Source organism: Patiria miniata, unplaced genomic scaffold (genome assembly GCF_015706575.1).
Source record: "Patiria miniata isolate m_02_andy unplaced genomic scaffold, ASM1570657v1 HiC_scaffold_8, whole genome shotgun sequence".
Taxonomy (NCBI): Eukaryota; Metazoa; Echinodermata; class Asteroidea; order Valvatida; family Asterinidae; genus Patiria; species Patiria miniata.
The window spans coordinates 8,476,590-8,503,932 of NW_024037075.1; the positions used below are offsets into that span (position 1 = coordinate 8,476,590).

General features: G+C 37.8%; 1 protein-coding gene across 1 annotated transcript in view; it reads left to right on the top strand.

The window, feature by feature from the left end:
• Nucleotides 1-27,343, top strand: part of LOC119719705 (mucin-2-like) — a 180,664-nt gene that overhangs the window by 16,514 nt on the left and 136,807 nt on the right. The window contains exons 10-24 of the mRNA XM_038189202.1: nt 2,397-2,432; nt 3,037-3,495; nt 5,959-5,994; nt 6,599-7,057; nt 9,520-9,555; nt 10,160-10,618; nt 16,663-16,716; nt 17,101-17,255; nt 20,474-20,623; nt 21,829-21,964; nt 22,564-22,718; nt 23,081-23,176; nt 23,558-23,618; nt 23,866-23,904; nt 24,857-25,041. Coding sequence (XP_038045130.1) covers nt 2,397-2,432; nt 3,037-3,495; nt 5,959-5,994; nt 6,599-7,057; nt 9,520-9,555; nt 10,160-10,618; nt 16,663-16,716; nt 17,101-17,255; nt 20,474-20,623; nt 21,829-21,964; nt 22,564-22,718; nt 23,081-23,176; nt 23,558-23,618; nt 23,866-23,904; nt 24,857-25,041 — 2,516 coding nt within the window. The remainder of the gene's footprint in view (nt 1-2,396; nt 2,433-3,036; nt 3,496-5,958; nt 5,995-6,598; nt 7,058-9,519; nt 9,556-10,159; nt 10,619-16,662; nt 16,717-17,100; nt 17,256-20,473; nt 20,624-21,828; nt 21,965-22,563; nt 22,719-23,080; nt 23,177-23,557; nt 23,619-23,865; nt 23,905-24,856; nt 25,042-27,343) is intronic.

Below are 27,343 nucleotides of genomic sequence, written 5' to 3' on the forward strand. Positions count from 1 at the left end.
TGCTTTTGAACCACAAGGATATTTCCTAAATGGACCTTTAGTGCATTCGTTGTTAGGCCCCAATGGTTCATTTACCGTCGGATGGTTCAAAATCAATTGTCTCGCCAAACCTTTTATAATTTGGGAATACAAACTAATGCTGCAAGTTAGCCCTCAGATTTGGAAACGTTTACCCGCACAATGGGTCAGTTTAGTGTATGGAATTGCCCCTTACACAACAAGGATTTAAGCAGGCATGCAATTTTCCTCAGATCAGCTGATTTCCTCTTTTTTTTACTTCCCATGTGTGCCATTAGAAGTAAAAAAACATGACAAAGTCTTGGAAAGATTTGAATTTCCTCTTTTTTGAGTGACTTCCCAGTTGGATGCCTGTCTATGACCAGAGATGAAACTTTTCCGATTTTAATCGGAAATCTGACTTTTTAAATTTTCCAACGAAATTTCCGATTTTTTTACAGTATGTCCCAGAAAATTTGATTTTCTAACGATTTTTTCACAAAAAGTCATTTTATTTCAATCATAATTTTGAAGAAAAGTCGATGGAAATGGCACGTTAAAATCATCGCCAACGTAGTTTAATCTCTTTCACCAGTCGTTATTGGAGTGTTTCAACGGTAGAAACACAGGGCATAACACTGATTGGAGCCTTCTCCGGCTGGACAAAAGGTTAAACATTGACGGGCGACATGGAAAATCACTGTGTAGCATGTGCGTGCGAATATGCAATGGTACAGCGTACGTACCACACCGTACCACTAGCACATGGCCGGTAGGGAACGGGTAGCCTTAATTGTGAACGATCCAGTGGATAAAATCATTATGTTGTGCGATTTCCAGAGGTTTCAGATTTAGTTGTACAAAATGCAGTGCTTTAAAAATCATGATGATTATCTCGAGGATAGCGAAGAGAGCATTAGCGAAACATTTCACTGGCATTTGTTGGAAGAGAAAGACGATAATGCCTGATTTTTTCCCACGTATGAATGCAAGTGGAGTAGTGGAGTTGTGTGGTTGAATCATGGACATGATTGAAGCACCATGAACGGTGCCCTTGTCTTTTGGACTTTTCCCTTGACTTTCTCAAGGAAGAAGTGAACTTCTTTATTGATGACTCCATTACTCTTACCGTAATTCAGGCATTTTATGCAATGAAACCACTGACCTTTTTTTTTTCATCGTAAAATTTTGTTTGAATCGAAAATAAAGCAGGTGTTGGTGTCCGGAAATTGGGCATGAAGTGTATTGTATATGTACATGTACATGTGTGTAATGGCAGAGCGGCCCAGATTTCGGACACATATCTTTGTTTGGCCTATTTTCCGATTTTTTTGCCATATGCCAGTTTCATCTCTGTATTATATGCGAGCAGATTCAGCAGCTAATTATGCCAAAAAATCCGTAAGATTCTGAGCATTCAATTGACCAATCAACAGCTTAGTCCACATTTCTGAAGTCACAGTTTTGAAATCGGACTCTGATTGGTTAACATTCGGGGAGCATAAAATTGGTACTTTAGGATATATCAGACGTTGAACCGTGGCTCTGCAGACATGAATGTCTGATCCTCAAAACGAGTAGCTGAGGGAGATAATAACCTAGTCTTTTTTGGAACCAGTGGAAGGACTCAGTCATAGGCGAGAATAAACCCAGCCATGCCACACTGCTGCAACTTTACAGAGTGAATACAAATATAATTGTTTACATGTTGAAGTCAAATTTTGAAATGAGACTTGAGTTGTGTACGGCAAAAACATATTCACATTGCCCTTAAATGACTTACAAAAATGCATCTAAAAAACATTTTGACGTACTAATGTCATTGTGACGTCATCATTTATATAATAAGAAGCAAATGAAGCAATTAAAGATTTCTAGATTTAATCTTTGAAAATCAATATAAAATCAACCGTGAGAGACCTGAAATTGACTTTTGCGGGAATCGATAGAATAATCCAGGATCTTTATTTTATCTTGTGTGTCAAATCACATGACCCTTCCTTCCAGACCAAACTGGAAGTGCCTCATAATTTGATAGTGGAAAAAGATGTGAAATTGCTTTCAATGAAGTTTGTCTCTGGCTAGGTTGTACATTTTGAAAAAAAATTACTTGTCTGCGACCTTTACATTAAGGAATGTGAGCTATTTTTTTTAATTTTTTTTTTTTAATGATTGCTCTTGATCAGTTTACAATGCAGTAGGTGTGCATATACCGGTATGTTCAAAGTGAGAGCATGTGATTGATCTTTGAAAATCAATTGAAAATCAACTGTGATGGATCTGATTTTGCCTTTTTACAGAAATCAACTCGCCTTTGACAATTATCTAACTGTCATTCTAGACTTTCAGTGTTTTTAGCAAACTTTTGTAAAACTGTTGCCTTTTGAATTTTCCTATAGTCCCTCCAACTACAGTAGCTGTTCCAACAACTACAGGTAAGATCTGAAATAAAGATTACTCAATAGGTAGCATAAGCCTACTCAAATGATATGTTGGATTTCTTGTCTTATACTAACATTAAAACATTTGATACTGTATGGTATTGTGCAGTGAGGAAACAATATAATTTTTAAGAATAATATTCAGAGGTTTTAGAATAACACATATGTCTGTGTTAGATGAAATCGAAATTGAACAGTTTTTTTTATCTGAATCCTTCTGGAAAGGGCAAATTTTATTCCAATTGTATAAAACAACATGTTAACCATGCAGATTTGTAAGGGTAAAGGCTAGCATTAAAACACAGTTGTTACGTTGACTTGCCTTATTCACACTGAAAAGTCCACATTAGAAAACTGGAGAAAATATCGTGAAATACGGAAACCTATACAACAATTGCTGAATGGTGGTAAACATTGAATAACCAGTTATTCCACTACAACAAATGGTCAAAATGCACAAAGAAAACCACAATCCAATTGGAGTCGGGGATATTATACTGCAGCTTGTTCCCGAGTGATGGTTCATAATAACAAGTTATGTATTGATATTTTCACCTTTATTTCAAGTTATTGATATTGCCATATTTATTCTTCCTAGCAGCAAGCACAACCATTGAAACAACAACTGAGGTGGTGTGTGATGAAAACCTGGACAGATCCAATGAAGTGTCTGTGAGCAGAACTACTGAGAGTGGTGCCTCTATTGGTCCAGAAGACGCATGGAGGCCAAGCAGCCCTCCTAACCCATCAATGCCATACTCAGGGTCCTCCTTGAGGGTGACTTTTACTCCAAGAGTTAATGTGACATCTGTCACAATCCACAAGGATAGTGGAAACTCTGGACTAACTGAGGTGGCATTTAAATTCAAACCATATGAGAGGACTGACCTGATACCCCTATTGAACCCAGAAGGTTCATCGGTATTTGTGGGCACTTTTGGACAAAAGATTCTACTTTCTGATGGCCCGCTATCCATGGTGGAGGTGGAAGTCTACATCATCAATCCAGACGCCAATGACAACTTCTTTGTGGTATTTAACGGCTGTGCACTTCCTGGTAAGAGCTTGCTTGAATTGTTTCTGAGAAAACATCCTTTGCATTGCTGACATCCTTGAGATGCGTGCTTTTGAACCACAAGGATATTTCCTAAATGGACCTTTAGTGCATTCGTTGTTAGGCCCCAATGGTTCATTTACCGTCGGATGGTTCAAAATCAATTGTCTCGCCAAACCTTTTATAATTTGGGAATACAAACTAATGCTGCAAGTTAGCCCTCAGATTTGGAAACGTTTACCCGCACAATGGGTCAGTTTAGTGTATGGAATTGCCCCTTACACAACAAGGATTTAAGCAGGCATGCAATTTTCCTCAGATCAGCTGATTTCCTCTTTTTTTTACTTCCCATGTGTGCCATTAGAAGTAAAAAAACATGACAAAGTCTTGGAAAGATTTGAATTTCCTCTTTTTTGAGTGACTTCCCAGTTGGATGCCTGTCTATGACCAGAGATGAAACTTTTCCGATTTTAATCGGAAATCTGACTTTTTAAATTTTCCAACGAAATTTCCGATTTTTTTACAGTATGTCCCAGAAAATTTGATTTTCTAACGATTTTTTCACAAAAAGTCATTTTATTTCAATCATAATTTTGAAGAAAAGTCGATGGAAATGGCACGTTAAAATCATCGCCAACGTAGTTTAATCTCTTTCACCAGTCGTTATTGGAGTGTTTCAACGGTAGAAACACAGGGCATAACACTGATTGGAGCCTTCTCCGGCTGGACAAAAGGTTAAACATTGACGGGCGACATGGAAAATCACTGTGTAGCATGTGCGTGCGAATATGCAATGGTACAGCGTACGTACCACACCGTACCACTAGCACATGGCCGGTAGGGAACGGGTAGCCTTAATTGTGAACGATCCAGTGGATAAAATCATTATGTTGTGCGATTTCCAGAGGTTTCAGATTTAGTTGTACAAAATGCAGTGCTTTAAAAATCATGATGATTATCTCGAGGATAGCGAAGAGAGCATTAGCGAAACATTTCACTGGCATTTGTTGGAAGAGAAAGACGATAATGCCTGATTTTTTCCCACGTATGAATGCAAGTGGAGTAGTGGAGTTGTGTGGTTGAATCATGGACATGATTGAAGCACCATGAACGGTGCCCTTGTCTTTTGGACTTTTCCCTTGACTTTCTCAAGGAAGAAGTGAACTTCTTTATTGATGACTCCATTACTCTTACCGTAATTCAGGCATTTTATGCAATGAAACCACTGACCTTTTTTTTTTCATCGTAAAATTTTGTTTGAATCGAAAATAAAGCAGGTGTTGGTGTCCGGAAATTGGGCATGAAGTGTATTGTATATGTACATGTACATGTGTGTAATGGCAGAGCGGCCCAGATTTCGGACACATATCTTTGTTTGGCCTATTTTCCGATTTTTTTGCCATATGCCAGTTTCATCTCTGTATTATATGCGAGCAGATTCAGCAGCTAATTATGCCAAAAAATCCGTAAGATTCTGAGCATTCAATTGACCAATCAACAGCTTAGTCCACATTTCTGAAGTCACAGTTTTGAAATCGGACTCTGATTGGTTAACATTCGGGGAGCATAAAATTGGTACTTTAGGATATATCAGACGTTGAACCGTGGCTCTGCAGACATGAATGTCTGATCCTCAAAACGAGTAGCTGAGGGAGATAATAACCTAGTCTTTTTTTGGAACCAGTGGAAGGACTCAGTCATAGGCGAGAATAAACCCAGCCATGCCACACTGCTGCAACTTTACAGAGTGAATACAAATATAATTGTTTACATGTTGAAGTCAAATTTTGAAATGAGACTTGAGTTGTGTACGGCAAAAACATATTCACATTGCCCTTAAATGACTTACAAAAATGCATCTAAAAAACATTTTGACGTACTAATGTCATTGTGACGTCATCATTTATATAATAAGAAGCAAATGAAGCAATTAAAGATTTCTAGATTTAATCTTTGAAAATCAATATAAAATCAACCGTGAGAGACCTGAAATTGACTTTTGCGGGAATCGATAGAATAATCCAGGATCTTTATTTTATCTTGTGTGTCAAATCACATGACCCTTCCTTCCAGACCAAACTGGAAGTGCCTCATAATTTGATAGTGGAAAAAGATGTGAAATTGCTTTCAATGAAGTTTGTCTCTGGCTAGGTTGTACATTTTGAAAAAAAATTACTTGTCTGCGACCTTTACATTAAGGAATGTGAGCTATTTTTTTTAATTTTTTTTTTTTAATGATTGCTCTTGATCAGTTTACAATGCAGTAGGTGTGCATATACCGGTATGTTCAAAGTGAGAGCATGTGATTGATCTTTGAAAATCAATTGAAAATCAACTGTGATGGATCTGATTTTGCCTTTTTACAGAAATCAACTCGCCTTTGACAATTATCTAACTGTCATTCTAGACTTTCAGTGTTTTTAGCAAACTTTTGTAAAACTGTTGCCTTTTGAATTTTTCCTATAGTCCCTCCAACTACAGTAGCTGTTCCAACAACTACAGGTAAGATCTGAAATAAAGATTACTCAATAGGTAGCATAAGCCTACTCAAATGATATGTTGGATTTCTTGTCTTATACTAACATTAAAACATTTGATACTGTATGGTATTGTGCAGTGAGGAAACAATATAATTTTTAAGAATAATATTCAGAGGTTTTAGAATAACACATATGTCTGTGTTAGATGAAATCGAAATTGAACAGTTTTTTTTATCTGAATCCTTCTGGAAAGGGCAAATTTTATTCCAATTGTATAAAACAACATGTTAACCATGCAGATTTGTAAGGGTAAAGGCTAGCATTAAAACACAGTTGTTACGTTGACTTGCCTTATTCACACTGAAAAGTCCACATTAGAAAACTGGAGAAAATATCGTGAAATACGGAAACCTATACAACAATTGCTGAATGGTGGTAAACATTGAATAACCAGTTATTCCACTACAACAAATGGTCAAAATGCACAAAGAAAACCACAATCCAATTGGAGTCGGGGATATTATACTGCAGCTTGTTCCCGAGTGATGGTTCATAATAACAAGTTATGTATTGATATTTTCACCTTTATTTCAAGTTATTGATATTGCCATATTTATTCTTCCTAGCAGCAAGCACAACCATTGAAACAACAACTGAGGTGGTGTGTGATGAAAACCTGGACAGATCCAATGAAGTGTCTGTGAGCAGAACTACTGAGAGTGGTGCCTCTATTGGTCCAGAAGACGCATGGAGGCCAAGCAGCCCTCCTAACCCATCAATGCCATACTCAGGGTCCTCCTTGAGGGTGACTTTTACTCCAAGAGTTAATGTGACATCTGTCACAATCCACAAGGATAGTGGAAACTCTGGACTAACTGAGGTGGCATTTAAATTCAAACCATATGAGAGGACTGACCTGATACCCCTATTGAACCCAGAAGGTTCATCGGTATTTGTGGGCACTTTTGGACAAAAGATTCTACTTTCTGATGGCCCGCTATCCATGGTGGAGGTGGAAGTCTACATCATCAATCCAGACGCCAATGACAACTTCTTTGTGGTATTTAACGGCTGTGCACTTCCTGGTAAGAGCTTGCTTGAATTGTTTCTGAGAAAACATCCTTTGCATTGCTGACATCCTTGAGATGCGTGCTTTTGAACCACAAGGATATTTCCTAAATGGACCTTTAGTGCATTCGTTGTTAGGCCCCAATGGTTCATTTACCGTCGGATGGTTCAAAATCAATTGTCTCGCCAAACCTTTTATAATTTGGGAATACAAACTAATGCTGCAAGTTAGCCCTCAGATTTGGAAACGTTTACCCGCACAATGGGTCAGTTTAGTGTATGGAATTGCCCCTTACACAACAAGGATTTAAGCAGGCATGCAATTTTCCTCAGATCAGCTGATTTCCTCTTTTTTTTACTTCCCATGTGTGCCATTAGAAGTAAAAAAACATGACAAAGTCTTGGAAAGATTTGAATTTCCTCTTTTTTGAGTGACTTCCCAGTTGGATGCCTGTCTATGACCAGAGATGAAACTTTTCCGATTTTAATCGGAAATCTGACTTTTTAAATTTTCCAACGAAATTTCCGATTTTTTTACAGTATGTCCCAGAAAATTTGATTTTCTAACGATTTTTTCACAAAAAGTCATTTTATTTCAATCATAATTTTGAAGAAAAGTCGATGGAAATGGCACGTTAAAATCATCGCCAACGTAGTTTAATCTCTTTCACCAGTCGTTATTGGAGTGTTTCAACGGTAGAAACACAGGGCATAACACTGATTGGAGCCTTCTCCGGCTGGACAAAAGGTTAAACATTGACGGGCGACATGGAAAATCACTGTGTAGCATGTGCGTGCGAATATGCAATGGTACAGCGTACGTACCACACCGTACCACTAGCACATGGCCGGTAGGGAACGGGTAGCCTTAATTGTGAACGATCCAGTGGATAAAATCATTATGTTGTGCGATTTCCAGAGGTTTCAGATTTAGTTGTACAAAATGCAGTGCTTTAAAAATCATGATGATTATCTCGAGGATAGCGAAGAGAGCATTAGCGAAACATTTCACTGGCATTTGTTGGAAGAGAAAGACGATAATGCCTGATTTTTTCCCACGTATGAATGCAAGTGGAGTAGTGGAGTTGTGTGGTTGAATCATGGACATGATTGAAGCACCATGAACGGTGCCCTTGTCTTTTGGACTTTTCCCTTGACTTTCTCAAGGAAGAAGTGAACTTCTTTATTGATGACTCCATTACTCTTACCGTAATTCAGGCATTTTATGCAATGAAACCACTGACCTTTTTTTTTTCATCGTAAAATTTTGTTTGAATCGAAAATAAAGCAGGTGTTGGTGTCCGGAAATTGGGCATGAAGTGTATTGTATATGTACATGTACATGTGTGTAATGGCAGAGCGGCCCAGATTTCGGACACATATCTTTGTTTGGCCTATTTTCCGATTTTTTTGCCATATGCCAGTTTCATCTCTGTATTATATGCGAGCAGATTCAGCAGCTAATTATGCCAAAAAATCCGTAAGATTCTGAGCATTCAATTGACCAATCAACAGCTTAGTCCACATTTCTGAAGTCACAGTTTTGAAATCGGACTCTGATTGGTTAACATTCGGGGGAGCATAAAATTGGTACTTTAGGATATATCAGACGTTGAACCGTGGCTCTGCAGACATGAATGTCTGATCCTCAAAACGAGTAGCTGAGGGAGATAATAACCTAGTCTTTTTTTGGAACCAGTGGAAGGACTCAGTCATAGGCGAGAATAAACCCAGCCATGCCACACTGCTGCAACTTTACAGAGTGAATACAAATATAATTGTTTACATGTTGAAGTCAAATTTTGAAATGAGACTTGAGTTGTGTACGGCAAAAACATATTCACATTGCCCTTAAATGACTTACAAAAACGCATCTAAAAAACATTTTGACGTACTAATGTCATTGTGACGTCATCATTTATATAATAAGAAGCAAATGAAGCAATTAAAGATTTCTAGATTTAATCTTTGAAAATCAATATAAAATCAACCATGAGAGACCTGAAATTGACTTTTGCGGGAATCGATAGAATAATCCAGGATCTTTATTTTATCTTGTGTGTCAAATCACATGACCCTTCCTTCCAGACCAAACTGGAAGTGCCTCATAATTTGATAGTGGAAAAAGATGTGAAATTGCTTTCAATGAAGTTTGTCTCTGGCTAGGTTGTACATTTTGAAAAAAAATTACTTGTCTGCGACCTTTACATTAAGGAATGTGAGCTATTTTTTTTTTTTTTTTTTTTTAATGATTGCTCTTGATCAGTTTACAATGCAGTAGGTGTGCATATACCGGTATGTTCAAAGTGAGAGCATGTGATTGATCTTTGAAAATCAATTGAAAATCAACTGTGATGGATCTGATTTTGCCTTTTTACAGAAATCAACTCGCCTTTGACAATTATCTAACTGTCATTCTAGACTTTCAGTGTTTTTAGCAAACTTTTGTAAAACTGTTGCCTTTTGAATTTTCCTATAGTCCCTCCAACTACAGTAGCTGTTCCAACAACTACAGGTAAGATCTGAAATAAAGATTACTCAATAGGTAGCATAAGCCTACTCAAATGATATGGTGGATTTCTTGTCTTATACTAGCATTAAAACATTTGATACTGTATGGTATTGTGCAGTGAGGAAACAATATAATTTTTAAGAATAATATTCAGAGGTTTTAGAATAACACATATGTCTGTGTTAGATGAAATCGAAATTGAACAGTTTTTTTTATCTGAATCCTTCTGGAAAGGGCAAATTTTATTCCAATTGTATAAAACAACATGTTAACCATGCAGATTTGTAAGGGTAAAGGCTAGCATTAAAACACAGTTGTTACGTTGACTTGCCTTATTCACACTGAAAAGTCCACATTAGAAAACTGGAGAAAATATCGTGAAATACGGAAACCTATACAACAATTGCTGAATGGTGGTAAACATTGAATAACCAGTTATTCCACTACAACAAATGGTCAAAATGCACAAAGAAAACCACAATCCAATTGGAGTCGGGGATATTATACTGCAGCTTGTTCCCGAGTGATGGTTCATAATAACAAGTTATGTATTGATATTTTCACCTTTATTTCAAGTTATTGATATTGCCATATTTATTCTTCCTAGCAGCAAGCACAACCATTGAAACAACAACTGAGGTGGTGTGTGATGAAAACCTGGACAGATCCAATGAAGTGTCTGTGAGCAGAACTACTGAGAGTGGTGCCTCTATTGGTCCAGAAGACGCATGGAGGCCAAGCAGCCCTCCTAACCCATCAATGCCATACTCAGGGTCCTCCTTGAGGGTGACTTTTACTCCAAGAGTTAATGTGACATCTGTCACAATCCACAAGGATAGTGGAAACTCTGGACTAACTGAGGTGGCATTTAAATTCAAACCATATGAGAGGACTGACCTGATACCCCTATTGAACCCAGAAGGTTCATCGGTATTTGTGGGCACTTTTGGACAAAAGATTCTACTTTCTGATGGCCCGCTATCCATGGTGGAGGTGGAAGTCTACATCATCAATCCAGACGCCAATGACAACTTCTTTGTGGTATTTAACGGCTGTGCACTTCCTGGTAAGAGCTTGCTTGAATTGTTTCTGAGAAAACATCCTTTGCATTGCTGACATCCTTGAGATGCGTGCTTTTGAACCACAAGGATATTTCCTAAATGGACCTTTAGTGCATTCGTTGTTAGGCCCCAATGGTTCATTTACCGTCGGATGGTTCAAAATCAATTGTCTCGCCAAACCTTTTATAATTTGGGAATACAAACTAATGCTGCAAGTTAGCCCTCAGATTTGGAAACGTTTACCCGCACAATGGGTCAGTTTAGTGTATGGAATTGCCCCTTACACAACAAGGATCTAAGCAGGCATGCAACTTTTCCTCAGATCATCTGATTTCCTTATATTTTTACTTCCCATGTGTGCCATTAGAAGTAAAAAAACATTACAAAGTCTTGGAAAGATTTGAATTTCCTCTTTTTTTGTGTGACTTCCCAGTTGCATGCCTGTCTATGATATGCGAGCAGATTCAGCAGCTAATTATGCCGAAAATACTGTAAGATTCTGAGCATTCAATTGACCAATCAACAGCTTAGTCCACATTTCTGTAGTCACAGTTTTGAAATCGAACTCTGATTGGTTAACATTCGGGGTGCATAAAATTGGTACTTTAGGATATATCAGACGTTGAACCGTGGCTCTGCAGACATGAATGTCTGATCCTCAAAATGAGTAGCTGAGGGAGATAATAACCTAGTCTTTTTTTGGAACCTTTGAAGGACTCAGTCATAGGCGAGAATAAACCCAGCCATGCCACACTGCTGCAACTTTACAGAGTGAATACAAATATAATTGTTTACATGTTGAAGTCATATTTTGAAATGAGACTTGAGTTGTGTATGGCAAAAACATATTCACATTGCCCTTAAATGACTTACAAAAACTCATCTGAAAAATATTTTGACGTTGATTTTGACTACAGTGCCTACGGCCCTGTAGCATCTTTGCTTAGCACCTAGCTATAGACTAGACAGGTTCTTGCCGAATGAAATGATAACTAAAGAATAGGGATTGGGAACCAGCTAATCGGTAACAGCATTGACATTTTATAGGTATCTCGTCAACTCAAAACAACTGGACCATTTGACATTGTGACCATTGTGCCAATTGGACCGCCGTGCTTCCCACTGAAAATTCTATCCTCCTTTGTCCAACTTGTTCGGTGTCCTATTTTTAATGTAAGACTTCACTATTATTATTATTCTCCTCAGCCACTGCGTCTCCAGAACTGTTTGTCAACATGAAAACTGATACCAACTTCAATTTGAATACATAAATGCAAAACCAACTGAAGATGCATAAAATGTAACAACGTCATTGTGACTTCATCGTTTATAAAATTACAAGCAAATGAAGCAATTACAGATTTCTAGATTTAATCTTTGAAAATCAATATGAAATCAATCGTGAGAGACCTGAAATTGACTTTTTTCATGTCTCCCTAATGTCACAGCTCCCTTTTAGAGGCAAAATTTTACTGTCGCAATTAGATTATAGGCCTGTTTGTTGCTCGTTGTCTAATTAGTAAACATACCAAAATTTGTGGAAAAAGGACAAGGGAATATTGGGTTAGGGCACATTTAACTTTGAAAAATGTTGTGCACAAGTCTATGGGGATGTCTCCCAAATGTCTAATCCAGGGTGATAATTATTATTAGCATGAATTTATATTTATAATTATTATTAGTAAGGGCGACACTTTGGGTGTCCCTTTTTTGAGGTAACTACCCTTTAGCAAAGGAATTGTATGGTCGCAATTGGGCTAGATCGATTGCTCGTGAAAATGTACACATATCAAACTTGGTTGGGATCTGATTAGGTAAAATTGGGTTAGGTCACATTAAAGTTTGAAAAATTTTGTGCACGTTTCTATGGAAGTGTCGCCCTATCCTGCAATCCAGAGTTATAAGTATTATTATTTCTAGTTAACAAAGCTTTATCAGCCAGCGGAATACAGTTTTTCAAGACTATGATTAGTCCAAAGAAAAACATTTTAGCTACTCTGCCGCTGTAGGTTTGCATCGCAGTTGATGATGCACCAGGAGCTAAATGGTTTGGTTTAGGAAGCAACGGGTGATGTTGCATGTTTGGAGGATGACTGTCCGTTGGAGAAGGTGTGTCTGTACCCAAGGTGTTCAGCCTGTTGGACTGTGTCCTTCAGCATGAGACCAGTTGAACCGATGATGACAGGATGTATGGTGGCCTTGACGTGCCACATTTTCTGGATCTCCATTCTCAGGTCTTGGTGTTTGTCTTGTTTTTTGGCAAACTTCGTTCTGATTTTGCCGTCTGCAGGAATGCTGACTTCAATGATTTTAGCCTCACGGCGTTGTTTGACGGTACTCCAGTTTTGATGAAGGACAGAGGACGCCAATGTCAGCTTTCTGGCAGATTGCACTCGCCTGTTTGGTTATGAAGTGGATGAGCCTGCTGTCATGTTAAATTTTTTTGAGGAAGTGGCGTAAATCTTTGCAGGCGAGTGGGGGGATGGGGGTGACCAAAATCCAAAATTGACCGGCCTTGGAAGATCTAAGGGGGGGGGGGGGGGACCCACCACATTACACTAGGTGGCGCTCTTCAGGATATAATTGTATATCAATATGTATACTCTCGCTTACGTCAAAATGGCACATTTAAAAAGTGTTTTCTGTTTTTCAGTGCTGTTGAATACATTTTGGTTGTAAAATACTTTGAAATGCCTCAATTTGTTTTTTCATCATGATTCAATAGCCCATGGATGGATGATTCAATAGCCCAGCCCCCAACCCCCCAGTCTAAAAGAATTACTTGTTATATTGTCCAAAAGCCGTATCTCATCTATCTGCCATTACATAACGCCAAAACTGTATAGCAGCACAGGAACAGCAAAGCACTCGTCTGCTTGGTTATTGTTATTATTATTTTTACTTGTTTCTGGTAACCAAGGGTTTCTCAAAAGCACCCTAGGCACTGAAGCTCACAAGCCTGAAAAATCTGTGGAGAGAAGACAATGAGAAGCAATTACAGTTTTAGAGGTGGGAGGAAACACCAGAAGAATAATCTGGGGGGAACCCATGAAAACCCAATCCATATGTTGGCTTAGGCGGGATTCGAATCAGAGCGGGGAAAGTACCGCTACGCCAACCTGACTTCCCCAGATCAGACCATGTGCCCATTTTATTTTTACGATGTGGCTATTCACATCATTCTTGCTTTCTGAATGGATGTTTGCAGAGATGCTGTTCTGGATCTGTTTGTAGCTGTAATGTGAAGAGTGCGGTGGTCTTTAAGGTGCGGAGGAAATGTTAAGAAGCAATATCAATATAATAACAATTATAAAATTTATTATAGACAAAATTCAAAGGTAATAATAATTAAAAGGGAGAAAAACTTCATTTAATAAACAGATAATAAAGAAACAGATGAAAAAGCAACAAAAATAACATAAATATTAAGGCCTACAGTCAGTCCAGATAATTTAAATTCAATCCTGAAGTAGGACCGGCCCTGAAATATTTCAAATTTGGTAAAGAAACAATTTAATAACGTATGTTTGCTAGATTTTTTGTTGGATAGCTTATTCGAAAGTGAATAATTTTTATATTTTTATTTTCATATCAGTTCTTGTTTTTACTTAAGTGCGGCCCTAAACCCCCAAAGGGTTAGGCCGTTGACATGACAAGTTGACAGACAGCAACTTTCTACTTCAAGTTGATTGGTCTTCTGTGATATTGAGCAGGTGTGTCTGTGGAGGATGCATGGCTGCTGGCCCATTGATTAAGGATCTGATCAATCAGTGATGATGACTGAAATTGATTGACAGACTCTTATTGGAAATGCTGTATAAACTGAAAGAACTATCTCCAACTTTGTGTAAGTGTATAGGTTTACCAAGAACAAAACAATATAATTGTCATGCACCAAAGCGACAATTATCTTGCATATACAATGTTGGTAACAAAATTGTCCCAGATAAAGCTGCTCGCTTCACATATTGCCCAGCTCGCAAAAGAATGCAGCTCTTACAACTGGAAGAATCAAAGACACAAAACTCAAACTTATTTTGTTGGTCAAGTTGACTAGTTCCATGTTTTAAGTTAAGGAGAATACACGAGAAAGTGTGAATTCGTAAATTAAGAATCCACACTTGCGAGTGTATTCTTCGACTTAAACCATTGCGTCAACAGAAGTATAAGAAAGAATGCTGCAACCTGACGCCACTTTTTTCTTCATATATCATCTCAATGAAGGCCATTTGTTGCAAAATTGATAATAAGACATGAATCTGGGACTGATAAACGTTTCCAAAATTGTTAGGAAATACTTGAAATGACTCTCCATAAACGTTGTACACAAGTGCGGAAGTGGCGTCAGGTTGCAACATTGTTTCCTGGCGTGTTTAGCATGTGTATCGCCACATACGTCAAAATGGATAGTTGAGACGACGATTTCTTTCTGACTAATTTAAAAGTAAATTTTGCAGTGACGGCGGAAAAGCTGACAGTGAAGATGCATTGGTAATTTTCGGAAAGCAAATTTTCACGCAGACGGTCCTATTCATGCTCATTATGGAGAACAATTGTCCGACGTTTTCAAAGTGTGGATTCGTAATTCCGAATCCACACTTTACTAAAGATTCTTCGTTCCAAATCCACACTTTGTGACCAGTGTAAGAGATTCGTAGATCCGAATCCACACTTTTAACAATAGTGTGACGTCATAGCAATGGTTTAAGTTGAGTTATACAACAGACGAGTTGGCAAATGTTCGAGATGACTCCTTATTTTAAGTCAAGTTGGTCAACAGACAAGTCGGAATGGTCAAGTTGGCACAGCGGATGAGTTGGAGAACGACTGAGTTGCTTCATCCGTTTTATAACTCCATGGTTGGTTTGAATCTAAAATTGCTTCTGTATGCAAAGGGCCTTTACATTCCAATTTCAATTCAACTTCAATTTAGTGTTCTTTCCGGGAAATTTGTTTCCGTCACATGCAATACATAAAATCCAGAAAATTAAGTAAGTAACTTACAATATACTTACAAATACTATGACAATAAATATTTAAGCATATTTGTCAAAATTACAGATGTGGAAAAACAATTTGAAAACCTGACTGTTTTGGAAAGGGTAATATTGATAAGATACGTGTAGTTAAAGATGTTAGTTGCATCGATGCTGATCATTGAGGAGATGTTTTGAAACGGTACAAATGAATTGAGATACCGGTTTGTTCTTGCCCTTACTGACTGAAATCTCCTACCACTACTAAGCATTTTGAAATATGTATTGAGGGGATGCACACCATTTTCCACCACACTTAGAGCCTTAGATAGTATCCTCTCCCTGCAGACTTCACCCAAATTCCATTCCCCCAATATTTGATAGTTGTTTCATTGCTCCATTGTACCAAACTGCACAGTCGTGAATGATGACACTTTCTATTTGACCAAGGTGTAAACAAGATTCATAATGACCCGAATAGAAAGTAGCTCACGCAGGAAATATAACCTCTGATTTCCCTTTGCTGTGAGGGAGTGTTCTCTCCAATCTAGCTTGCTGTCAATCATTGTTCCCAAGGATTTGTAATTTTGCACAATCTCAATGTTTACCCCACTGATCAGTAAAGGAATGGTCACTGTGTAATCTTAGTAATGAAAACTAGGATTGTGGGGGGGGGGGGGGGGGGGTTAAGGGGATCAACAGCACATTCACTTATTCAACCATCAAAGATAAACATGTGAATACTGACAAGAGAGGATCCAAGATAGATCTTTATCTACCAGGGAATAGTCGTCATCATTGTTGGGTGATATAAGGCCTACAGTCCAGATAAGAGAGGATCCAAGAGCTGTGTGATATAGGCCAGGTTAACACCAGAGATTTTAGCAAATAAGTCTACATGTATCTTTAATGTGTTCTTTCAACTTTGCACGATCATAAAACATGAAAATGGAGTTAATCTCAATGAAGTTTAAATGGCATCTTCTTCTTTGTGTTATTTGTTGTATGAAATGTGTTATTAAAGAAAAGATTTCAGCTATTTGTACATGTATGCGTGACATATTTTTCAACAGAGCGGACTACAACAACTGCCCCGTCTACATCTGGCCCCACTACAACATCACCAGGTAGGAACAAGTGTAACCTCAAGTTGCATTCATTACATGAACCAACAAAATAATAAAAGTACCTATTTTACATACAAGAGGCTGCAAAAAAAGTAGCCTAAGCAGTCGCAATTATTTTATCACCATCTATACAATTTTGAAGAAAAATATGAAATTGTCTCTGAACTTTTGATTTTATGTTCAAGTTATGATTGTCAGCTTCTTGTTTTTCGCACTGTAAAATTACAATAGTAATAAGAGTAATATTGTTTTCTGTTTTTACTTTGCTTTACATAAAAGAAAACGGGCTGCTTATTTCAGTTTGTCAATTCTGTGATTTGTAACATTTACAGAGTTCAAAATATGTCTGTAACTACATTCTTACTGCAATTAATTTTATCAAAGTTTGTCAGTATCCATTGCTGATGGATCCGGATGGGCAGATTGCACGAAATATTTCATTCACCGATGGCAACATACCAGTGGACAACAATGACCCATCACTGGGGTTGCTCAATGGAACAGCATGGACTTTTACTGCAGAACATGGTTTGATTAAAGTAAGTCAAATCTTTACTGCTGGAGAGGGTTTTACATCCATTTATCATAGTCAACAGAATATTGTCAACAGATACTCTATTGCACAGCTCAAACATGTCGTCTCACAATGTTGTTGATTTGGTATAAATGACTCGATGGTTGTTTGGGGCTTAGTAGGCATGTGTGAGTGGCTCAATGGATTATTTTGCTCTGGCCACGTCCCAAGTAGACTAGAAAGCATTCAGTTATTTACAGGTTCGAGAAATTCTACACGATCTATGTGGGAGGTTGCCTTTTTATCCCCCTGGCTGTAAGCCGGAGGGGGATATTGCGATAGCGTGTTCCTTCTGTGTGTATGCGTGTGTCTGTATGTATGATCTGTAACATGGTACCCTCTAGTGACATGTGCACAATAGGAAACAAAAGATTGTATCTCCATAGGGCAATTTCAAACTCAAAAAATTTAGTAGACGAGAACAAAGAAATGACTCCACAAGGATACAAATTTCAGTATGTATCTGTTTGTGTGTGTGTTATGTTTTGGTTAGGTTTTGGTTGTTCTTGATATTCTTCAAAGCCCATTGATTTTGGGGCCTGACAGGTCAAAGGTCAAGGTCACTATACTGCTAAAAAAAAGTATAAAATTAACGGTACCATTGTCAACATGGTAACTTCAGAAATACTCTACTTAGGAACTTGAAGTTTGGTTTATGGGTTTTTCTTGGTAGTCTTAAAAAGCCAATCGCTTTTGGGTCGACAGGTCAAAGGTCAAGGTCAATATTACTAAAACAATAGAAATCTTGTCAACGTGGTAACTTAAGAAGATAGCCTTATCACGCCTATTGATTTGGGGCTGACAGGCCAGATGTCAAGGTCAATATTTCTAAAACAATGGAAAAATATTCAGCACGAATGCTTGAGAAATACTTAACCGAGGAACTTCAAATTGGGGTTGTAGGTTGTTCTTGAAAGTCTTAAGAAGATTCTTCCTTTTGGGGCTGACAGGTCAAAGGTCAAGGTCAATATTGCTAAAACAATGGAAATATTGTCAGCTAAGCACAAATGCTTGAGCAATACTTTGCTGCATGAGGAACTTCAAATTTGGTTTGTGGGTTGCTCTTGGTAGTCTTATCACGCCTGTTGATTTGGGCTGAGAGTTTAAAGGTCAAGGTCACTCTTACTAAAACAATGGAAATCTTCCATTTTGGTTAGGGACACTGACTTTATCCAGTGTTGTAGTACTCGTACTCGTTACTTGTACTGGAGTACTACTCAAGTACTTTTTGGGGCACTTGTACTCATACTGGAATGTCAAAGTATTCATACTCGATATGACGGCACTCTTCCTTGAGCAGTGAAGTACTCGTACTCGCACGTGTCGAAATTGTACTCGATCATCAAAGTACTCGTACTCGAATAACAGTACTCGATAAAACAAAGTACTCGTACTCAAATAGCGGTACTTGATAAAAAAAAATAGTATATCACTTACGTTACCACGGCCTTATTGTATCAATACTTTCAGTTTCAATTGGTCGTTTGCGGAGAAGTCGAGAGTTTTCTCCAGACAAACACAATTAACAGGTAGCCGTGGCTGGGTCTGTATGTAGGTCTGACTGGGCCTGGGCCAGTTACGCACAATGATGATTTGCTGTATGTGAGCACATTGGCCAATCATTGTACACATTGTACGTCGAGGTGTTCCTCAAAATGGGCGTACAATTAACTTGGGTGATTGGAGCAAAGCAGTTTTCTGAACCTGGTTTTGGTCTTGTAATACGGGTCCAGCCCCATTGCCAATCCACATGAATGGAGAAAGAGACACAGTCGAAGCCAATTAAATGCACAACACTGTACATTAATTGTATTATATGACAGTTGACCTAAACTTTCATGTCTGTGTCTCAGCTGTGTAGTATTTCCTTGGAAAATGCATTTACAGTGTACATTGATTTGAGACTGCTGTTGCCGATTTAAAAAACAAATTAATTTCAAATAATTGAAAAAGCTTACAAAGACGAACCCTAGTTTGTATTGCAAGTGATTAACAGTACATATAATTTTAAGCTTTAAGCACAATGTTCCTGGTGCCGTATTTGAAAATACAAGTACTCGTACTCGTACTCGTACGTACAAGTACTCGTACTCGTACTTGTACTTGGACGTTCAAGTACTCGTACTCGGAGACCTGTTCTTGTACTCGGAAGCACAAGTACTCGAACTCATACTCGGCAACCTAGGTACTTGGTACTCGGCAAAAAGTACTCAACTACAACACTGACTTTATCAAAAAACTGCCAGCATGCCAGGGGGATTGCGCAAGTCTCATTAATTGCAGTATTTTTTGCCTTACTGCTCCCATTTTTTAGATATTTTTTTAATACTGAAACCTGCAGTTAAAGAAAAAGATGACAATAAAAAGCGTCATCGCTTTAAGTCAGTCCACACAGCCATGATACGTAATACTTGATTTTGAATGAAACAACATGCACACAGACATGTGGATGTTTGCTGGAGAAATCTTTGCAAAGTAATTTTTTTACTTGGGAAGACCATATCTTCATGCAACTTTTAGGGTTTTTCTCCTTATAATGATCCAACTAAGTGCTAAACATCATTTTGATATGATCATTATTTTTCATTGAAATTGAAAAAATATGCTTGGGTACGTTTATTTTTCAGTTACACTGGTGTTTGCAATATCTTTTAATCTTGTCAAGCCTCATGAATAGTAATAAGGTTCCTATCCATTGTGGTGTGCAGTAAAATTGTGGAGTATTGCGTTCTTAACGAGCTATTAATAAATATCACCCTTTTTGCCGGCTTCCATTGGTCCATTTCGAGACCCACGAAAAGTCATGCCAAGTCACGCTAATGAAAATGCTAATGTGAGCTTCATCATTGTTGCCCCCAAGTCAGCCAACTTGACTGCATGCACGTTCCAGTAATGACGTTTTGGCATCAATATTTTGTTCACTGACATAAAATTTAGAATTTTTTTTCTTACATTATAATTTATCTTTCAGTCATATTTAGCATTTGTTTCCCCAGAAAAACATAACATTCAAAAGGCCATGTGTTTTGCTGCATGAATTTCACTGCTCTGATAGTAGTGTCCATGTATGTAATCGGATTAACTTTGTTTAACAACGGTGACGCTTAGGCCTACGCAACCACATGGCTGCACAGATCTTTAAAAACCAACATTGCTTCTGTATATATATGTTGACTCCCATAGGTGCAGTTTGACGAGCTTCGTAGATTGACTGCTGTCACTGTTATTGATACGGGAGATGGTCAACAAGTGGAGGACTTAATAGTGCACTTGATATACAGAAATACTGTCTCTGGTAATTTACAGTATGTGGAGTCCTTGGATGGAGATGAGGTAAGGTGTCACATAAAATGTTGACTCCTGTGAAATCAGTGATCACTTTTATCGTGTTCAGACCACGGATCCTACACACAAGGATAAACGACTGTTCTGAGCTCTGGTACAAAATGCACTGAGTGGACTTTCCTTAATTGGTTAGACGTGTGATAGCAGGCATTTATACCCGTTGGTGCGTAATCGCGAATTTTGCAGGTGTGCCATTGTGTTGGGGTTTTTGCACGACATCTAAAATGTAAACTGCAAGCAAAACTACTCCTTATGTAAGATATAATTATTCCAAAATTGTTAACAAATAAATACTTCAGGATATAACAGATGGTTTTGTCATCATAGATGAAGTATTTACCCGGGAAATAAACTTCAAATTTCGAGGAGAACACTGTTTTCCCAAATTTCGTTTTTAATTAGGCTTTCACTAAAAAGTTTTAGAGAGAGTGATCCCGAACCGATGAAACAAAAGTAACTTTTTTTGGTTCATTTTAAAGCTAAAGATATTGTGCTTGGCATTAACATGGTTATGTAGTTATCACTTATCAGAGTCAAATAATAAAGACCAAATACGTAGACTCGTGAATATTCAAAATTATAATTAGCTGGCTTGACAGAGTAAGTTCGACACCAGATCGGGTGCAGAGCCCTGCAAATCTGAAAGCCACCATGCGCAGGGGTCTTTGCTAACAAGTATTCATGGTTTTTGCCACCAGTACGAGCCATTATCACAGTCTAACCAGGATTTTGGCGGAGTCATTAATCCTTGTGTGTAGGATCTGTGTTCAGACTCTCATCCATATGCATGTCTGTGTGAGTTCCCATTTTTCTAAGTGCCAAGACATACATAAATTAAAATGGTCAATGAGTTCTTCTTTCCAGGTTTTTTTTCCAATTTCCGTCTTCAACACCTTTCCATTGAAAAAAACACCACTAATCAATTTAGTCTTCGTTATTGTCAGCAATATGATGCTTTGTTCTTTGCCATAAAATTATTGATGTTATTCCTCTATAACTTGTTAGAATAATACCATACATACTGTAATAATACAGCAAAGTATCAAAATATGAATCTCATGTAAATGGCACCTGACATTTTAAAAGAACTGGAAAGAAAAAAAAATAGCATTGGTTTTGAATACACTGTATACAAGTGCTTAAGATATTAAAAGAAATCATAAGCTTGTTACTTATACTTTATTTTCTAAAAGACCTTTTCAGTGGATCGGGAGACACCAACAGTCCAAAAGTTTAAAGACAGTGTGGTTACGGATGAGGTATATGTGTACATCTACAACTCAAGTCACATTCCAAAAGTGCGCGTCGAGATTTATGGATGCCCACTCAGTAAGTTGTCAGTTTGTTGACCTACAGTAAAAGCATTAATGTTCCATGTACCAGTAGGCAAATACAAACAACAAATGGTAATGTACATATATAACATATGAACTTTGCAAAATTCATGTCACCTACTTCAAGGTGGATGACATTAAGATATATTATTGTATTGGATAGTAGTATATCATACATTGTTTGCTGACCAAAGGTGTTTTTTAATGTTTCTTATTGCCCGGGGCCAACTCTCAATCTCAACAACCAACAAGAGATTTAAACACCACATTAAACAGGAGCTATTGAATGATGTTGCCCAACACAGACGGCGAGGATTTAGTCAAGATCAAAATGAGCATAACAGCTCACTAGCCAAAATCTTATATGACAAACATTGCCATTTCGACATTGACATTCCAGCATAATTAGAGAAAGGTAAATTGCCAACATTTGTTTTGCCTTGCAGCTCCATGGTTACGATAGAAACCAAGGTTGTGATCGGCACTTGAAATAATTGAAATGCTTAGGCAGTCTTCTAGAATAAACAGGCATTCGTAAGAACATTTTAACAAAATAAAAAAGCAAGTTACGTATTTCTGTATTTACTCACTCAGTAACTCAACCGACATCAGCACAACCAACAACAACAAGAGAGGTAGTTGTAACTACAACTGAAGTTGTAACCACGGTCATCACTACAACAGCTGAGCAAACGACCACTGAGATAACAGTGACACCCTATAGCACAACAGTGACACAATATTGTCAGGTATATGTCTCTTGTGTAGATTTTTATCTCAGCCTTATAACAACTAAACGTTGAATTATGATTAGGTTGATTGCATAAGCGTTTTTTTTTTACATTAAAGAGCATGATGAAATTTACAATAGATCATGTAACTCCATTTTTATGCTGAGAATGTACATGCACCAATATCACATTGTTTGCAATGAAAGAACTTATCTTTTATGTTCAACCATAGACTCATATTGCATAGACCTTAGAGTTCTGTAATAAGAGTGTGCATCAGAGTGGTGCATCAAGAACATATGAGTGTATATTGCGCATCTGCATCAGGGGTACAACATGCAGTTTAAACAAATATTCTGCTTTACTTCCTCTGTTTATAGACTGGATCCACTCTAATACCAAATGAATGCCAAACCTGTGTCTGTGAAAACAACACATATTATTGCTACAAAGATTGCCACAAGACCTGTCAGCCGGTATGTAAATTGCTGTAGTATCATTTTCTGTAAGGGGATAGGGGTGGTTAGTAGTTCGTTTTTTATTCGGCGAAGCGTGCCCAAGCATTGACAGGATGCACAGGCGCATGCGGTTGCTATATTTCGTCAGATCAGTGTGTGACATTGCGTAGCTGCAATCGGCTCAGTGAGAACTGAGATTTTAGAATGTTGGTTTTCTCGAAATACACAGCTGAAGCTGAGCTGAAACTTCATCAGGTCAGCTCCCTTCTTTAGATTTTGAGCACTTTTGTTGCTTCAAACATGTCAAACAAACAAAATGATGGACTGTACCTTTAAATGTAGTGCATTAATTGTGATGAAAGTGGTAAACTTAACTCTTTCCCAAATATTTTGTTGTAGGGAGAACAACGTGTTGAATATGATGATCCTGATAGGTGCTGTGAGTGTGTACCAACAACAAGTAGGTTCCAACTAATAATTTTCTCATAAACTTCAGTATCAACAAAAAGATCCACAGTTTGGATTGTATGTAAAAATATTTCAGAAAACGCACAATTAAGATTAGGTGATACTCTTGCCTTTTTTAATGTCAATGGACGTGTTGTCTATTGTTTTGTGCCAGATTTGATTTTGATTAACTTGGCACTGGAATAGTTTTTTTGTACTTGTTTCAGGAATATTGCTTTTTTTCCCCCTTTTCTTCACAGCACCAATACTGACAACAATACCAATTAGCACAACAGAAGGTATGCTTGTTAATGTGTAGCTGTAATAAAATTTTAAAAAGCAGTAATTTTGTTTTATAACACTTCTATGCAATGTTAGAAATAGAACTATATTTTCCATGTGATAGCCCAATTTTGGTGTTTCATTTTCTTGTAATATAGTGCCTCCTTTCAGGATTATTCCCAACAGTCTTGGGATATGACATTATCTAAAAAGATGACAAAATTTAGCTTAAAATGTCTTACTGGACCCTATGTGCACACGGATTTGGACACATGTGGAGACATGTATGATTTACATGTTCACATTGCATGTTGTCTACATGGGAACCAACTAATCATTTAGTATGTACATGTAGTGTCAGATAGTATTTGATGTAAGGACCAGGGAAACATTACACACATACAACCTTCAAACCGCACTGGCCTCACTGAACCTTTCTTTCCTCTTACATTTTAATCTGGTAACAAGTCGATATAGACATTAGTTCCAAATCAGAACATTGACATTTATTGGGCAAGGGAGGGTAGGACTTTGGAGCTTGTTCATACGTGTAAGACCTGGGAAGGAGGCAATGATAGGGAGGGCTCTAAATCAAATTCTGAATATAATCAACAATCTGGAGGAACAATAATATGTTTTTCCATATAGACCTAAAGTACATGTATTTGTTGTCAGTGCAACAAACTTTTAATGCCAACTTTTGTAACAGACACCTGTGGCTAATTGTATTCATGTGTATGGAATTATTGTAGTGTGAATAAAATAAATGCATTTAATAGAGTTAGGCCTACGTTGAAGGCTTTTGTCCATTTCCTCCTCATAACCCAAGATACTCTCACACACATATTACAGTATGCCTATTCATATGCAGGCCCTTCAAACAATAAAAGGAAATATGAAGTGTTTTATTTTGAGCTTTGTGTGATAGGATTGGCTCTAAAGTAGCATTTTTTCCCCCCGCACTTCTAGTGTGCATGGACCCATACCATCATGGTGAGCCTACATGCTGCATGCATGTTGTGGTGTGCACAGTTCCACCTGTGTACTCAGGATCAGAATACTGCAATGCCTGCAAACCACCCAAGGTCTTCAACGGTACTCATTGCGTCCTGCCACCAGAATGCCTTTGCTATGATGAAAGTGGTTATCACAAGGTGAAACAACATTTCTGTTATCCATTCAAGCAATGAAACCTCAACTATCTTGTAGGAAACTGCAACTGTCCAAGCACTCTCAGTGGTAGCATTGTTAACATGTTTACACTCATTATTGTTTGTTTGTTAGTACCGTAATTTCCTGCGGATAAGGCGCGCGGCGGATAAGGCGCAGGTCCCTAAAATCACCCAAAAAAATTCAAACGCCAACAGATAAGGCGCACCGCCGCATAAGACGCATGTTTGACCGCACACAGAAGAACACCAGGTGTCACCCGGTGTCGGTACATCGCCACAAAGGGGCCATTGTGTTGCCTTAGAACGATCACACTATTCGGAGGATGAATTAAACCGTAACCACATTGGCTGGTCACATGTAGAGCCATGAAGAAAAGACCAATGTAAATTGATACCGACCTTCATCCATTCAGCCAACGCGCACTGTGCATGCTTGCTTGCGGTTTCCGATCCTGGCCTTCCTGGGCCCAATCAGCGGCCAGAAACGATGGTCCACGCGCTGTCTGAAGATATTGCAACACGCACGCTGGATCAGATTCGTAGACTTGCCCAGTCCCTCCGAGCCAGATGTTGCGCCCTCTACCGGTGACTAATACAAAAACAAGCGTCGCCTATATGTATATACCATACGAAAATAATCCCGTCACACCGGGGGAGACGTAACAAAAATGTTTTATTATATTTTTTAAAAATTATTGTAATGTTTTTTTGTATTTAAAGTTCTTTTCCTTTATTTCAAACCTATAATTTGTTAATCACGTTCATAAGATATTTGTTTAATACATCGCTTCTCTTAGTGTTAGTTTTGTTTTCAAGATCATTAAACTTATTTGATATCTTACTAATAAAATAAACGAAACAGACACATAAACCATCTCTTTTCTCGTTTGGTCGTCCTGATAAGTCTTATCATAATATTATCCTAAATATGAAAATTTCTTAAAACAAAACTCTTATTACCATATTTAAAATATAAATCCTGACCTACTATTATAATAAGATAATACAAATTCCCATAATACTTTTTAAAACAAACGTCTAAAAAGAGGCAATTAATAAATGAACAATTTGAACGTTTAATGAAACAAACGAAAGTGCAACAAATAAACATTAGTACTTCATATTATCCTAAGTCTAAAGCAGACTTCGAAGATATCCTGTACAATAAACACCCTCAACGTTCACACAATAGAACTTGAGTGAATGCGATTTCCAAACGTTTAAGTAATTCTGATTGCAGCATTTTCGGAATGAAAAAACGGCCACAAAGAAAAACGTTTGTATGACGGCATTGTTGGAACGAAAGCACGATCACTAAGGGGGATTAACGCATTGCGGCATTGTTGGAATGAAAGCACGATCATGGGGGATCAACACATCGCGGCATTGTTGGAATGAAAATACGGTCACAATGTCTGGAGAGTTGAGCCTTGGTTGACCGCATTATTGATTGCGGCATTGAAAGAATTCTTCACACAAAGACCGTCACTTTGAACTCAAGCGACACCAGATAAGGCGCACCTGTAGATAAGGCGCAGCGATGTTTTTGCGGTCTAGAAAGTCAGATAAGACGCGTCTTATCCGCAGGAAATTACAGTATGTTGTTGTTTATTAAGCTCCAGTTCATGATTCTAACATCCTTTTTTTTCTTCAAAATACATCTATTAATGGGTTTTTAAAACTGGGGATGGGGGTTTTCCTGGATGGGGGGTTTGGAAATAGAACTTTGTATTTTTGTATTTTTTTATTATATAGTTTTGCCCTTTTTAGCGTTGTTATTAAAAGAAAAATGATAATAGAAGTCGGGCACATGCACTAGTACCAACACTCAGAAAGCTTTTTTCTTAGGTTGTGGAGCAGTGGGAGCGAGCAAATCCTCCTATAAGGACCAGGGTTACTAGGTTAGCCTCATTATTATTCTACTATTACAACCACAAGTATTATTTTATTAAATATATAATAATATATAATATAATTTTATCATCACAAATAGGCTGGATTGATTGCTGACGGTCCAATAGGCCATTTGCGAGTTAAATTGGAATAAAATCTGGGACACTGACTTAATCCAATGCTTTACACGTTTTAACTTTGCATTCTCCGGACCAAAGAGACTGTTACTACAGGGTGTTTCAATAAAAAGGAAACCCAACTTTGAAGAACCAGTATGGACAGACTAAATGTTTACTGGCTATAAAACTGGTATCATCTGAAAGCCTAATCTCTATGCTTTTCAATGATACCTTGTTTACATTTCCAGGGTCATGCATCACTGAGCGCCACT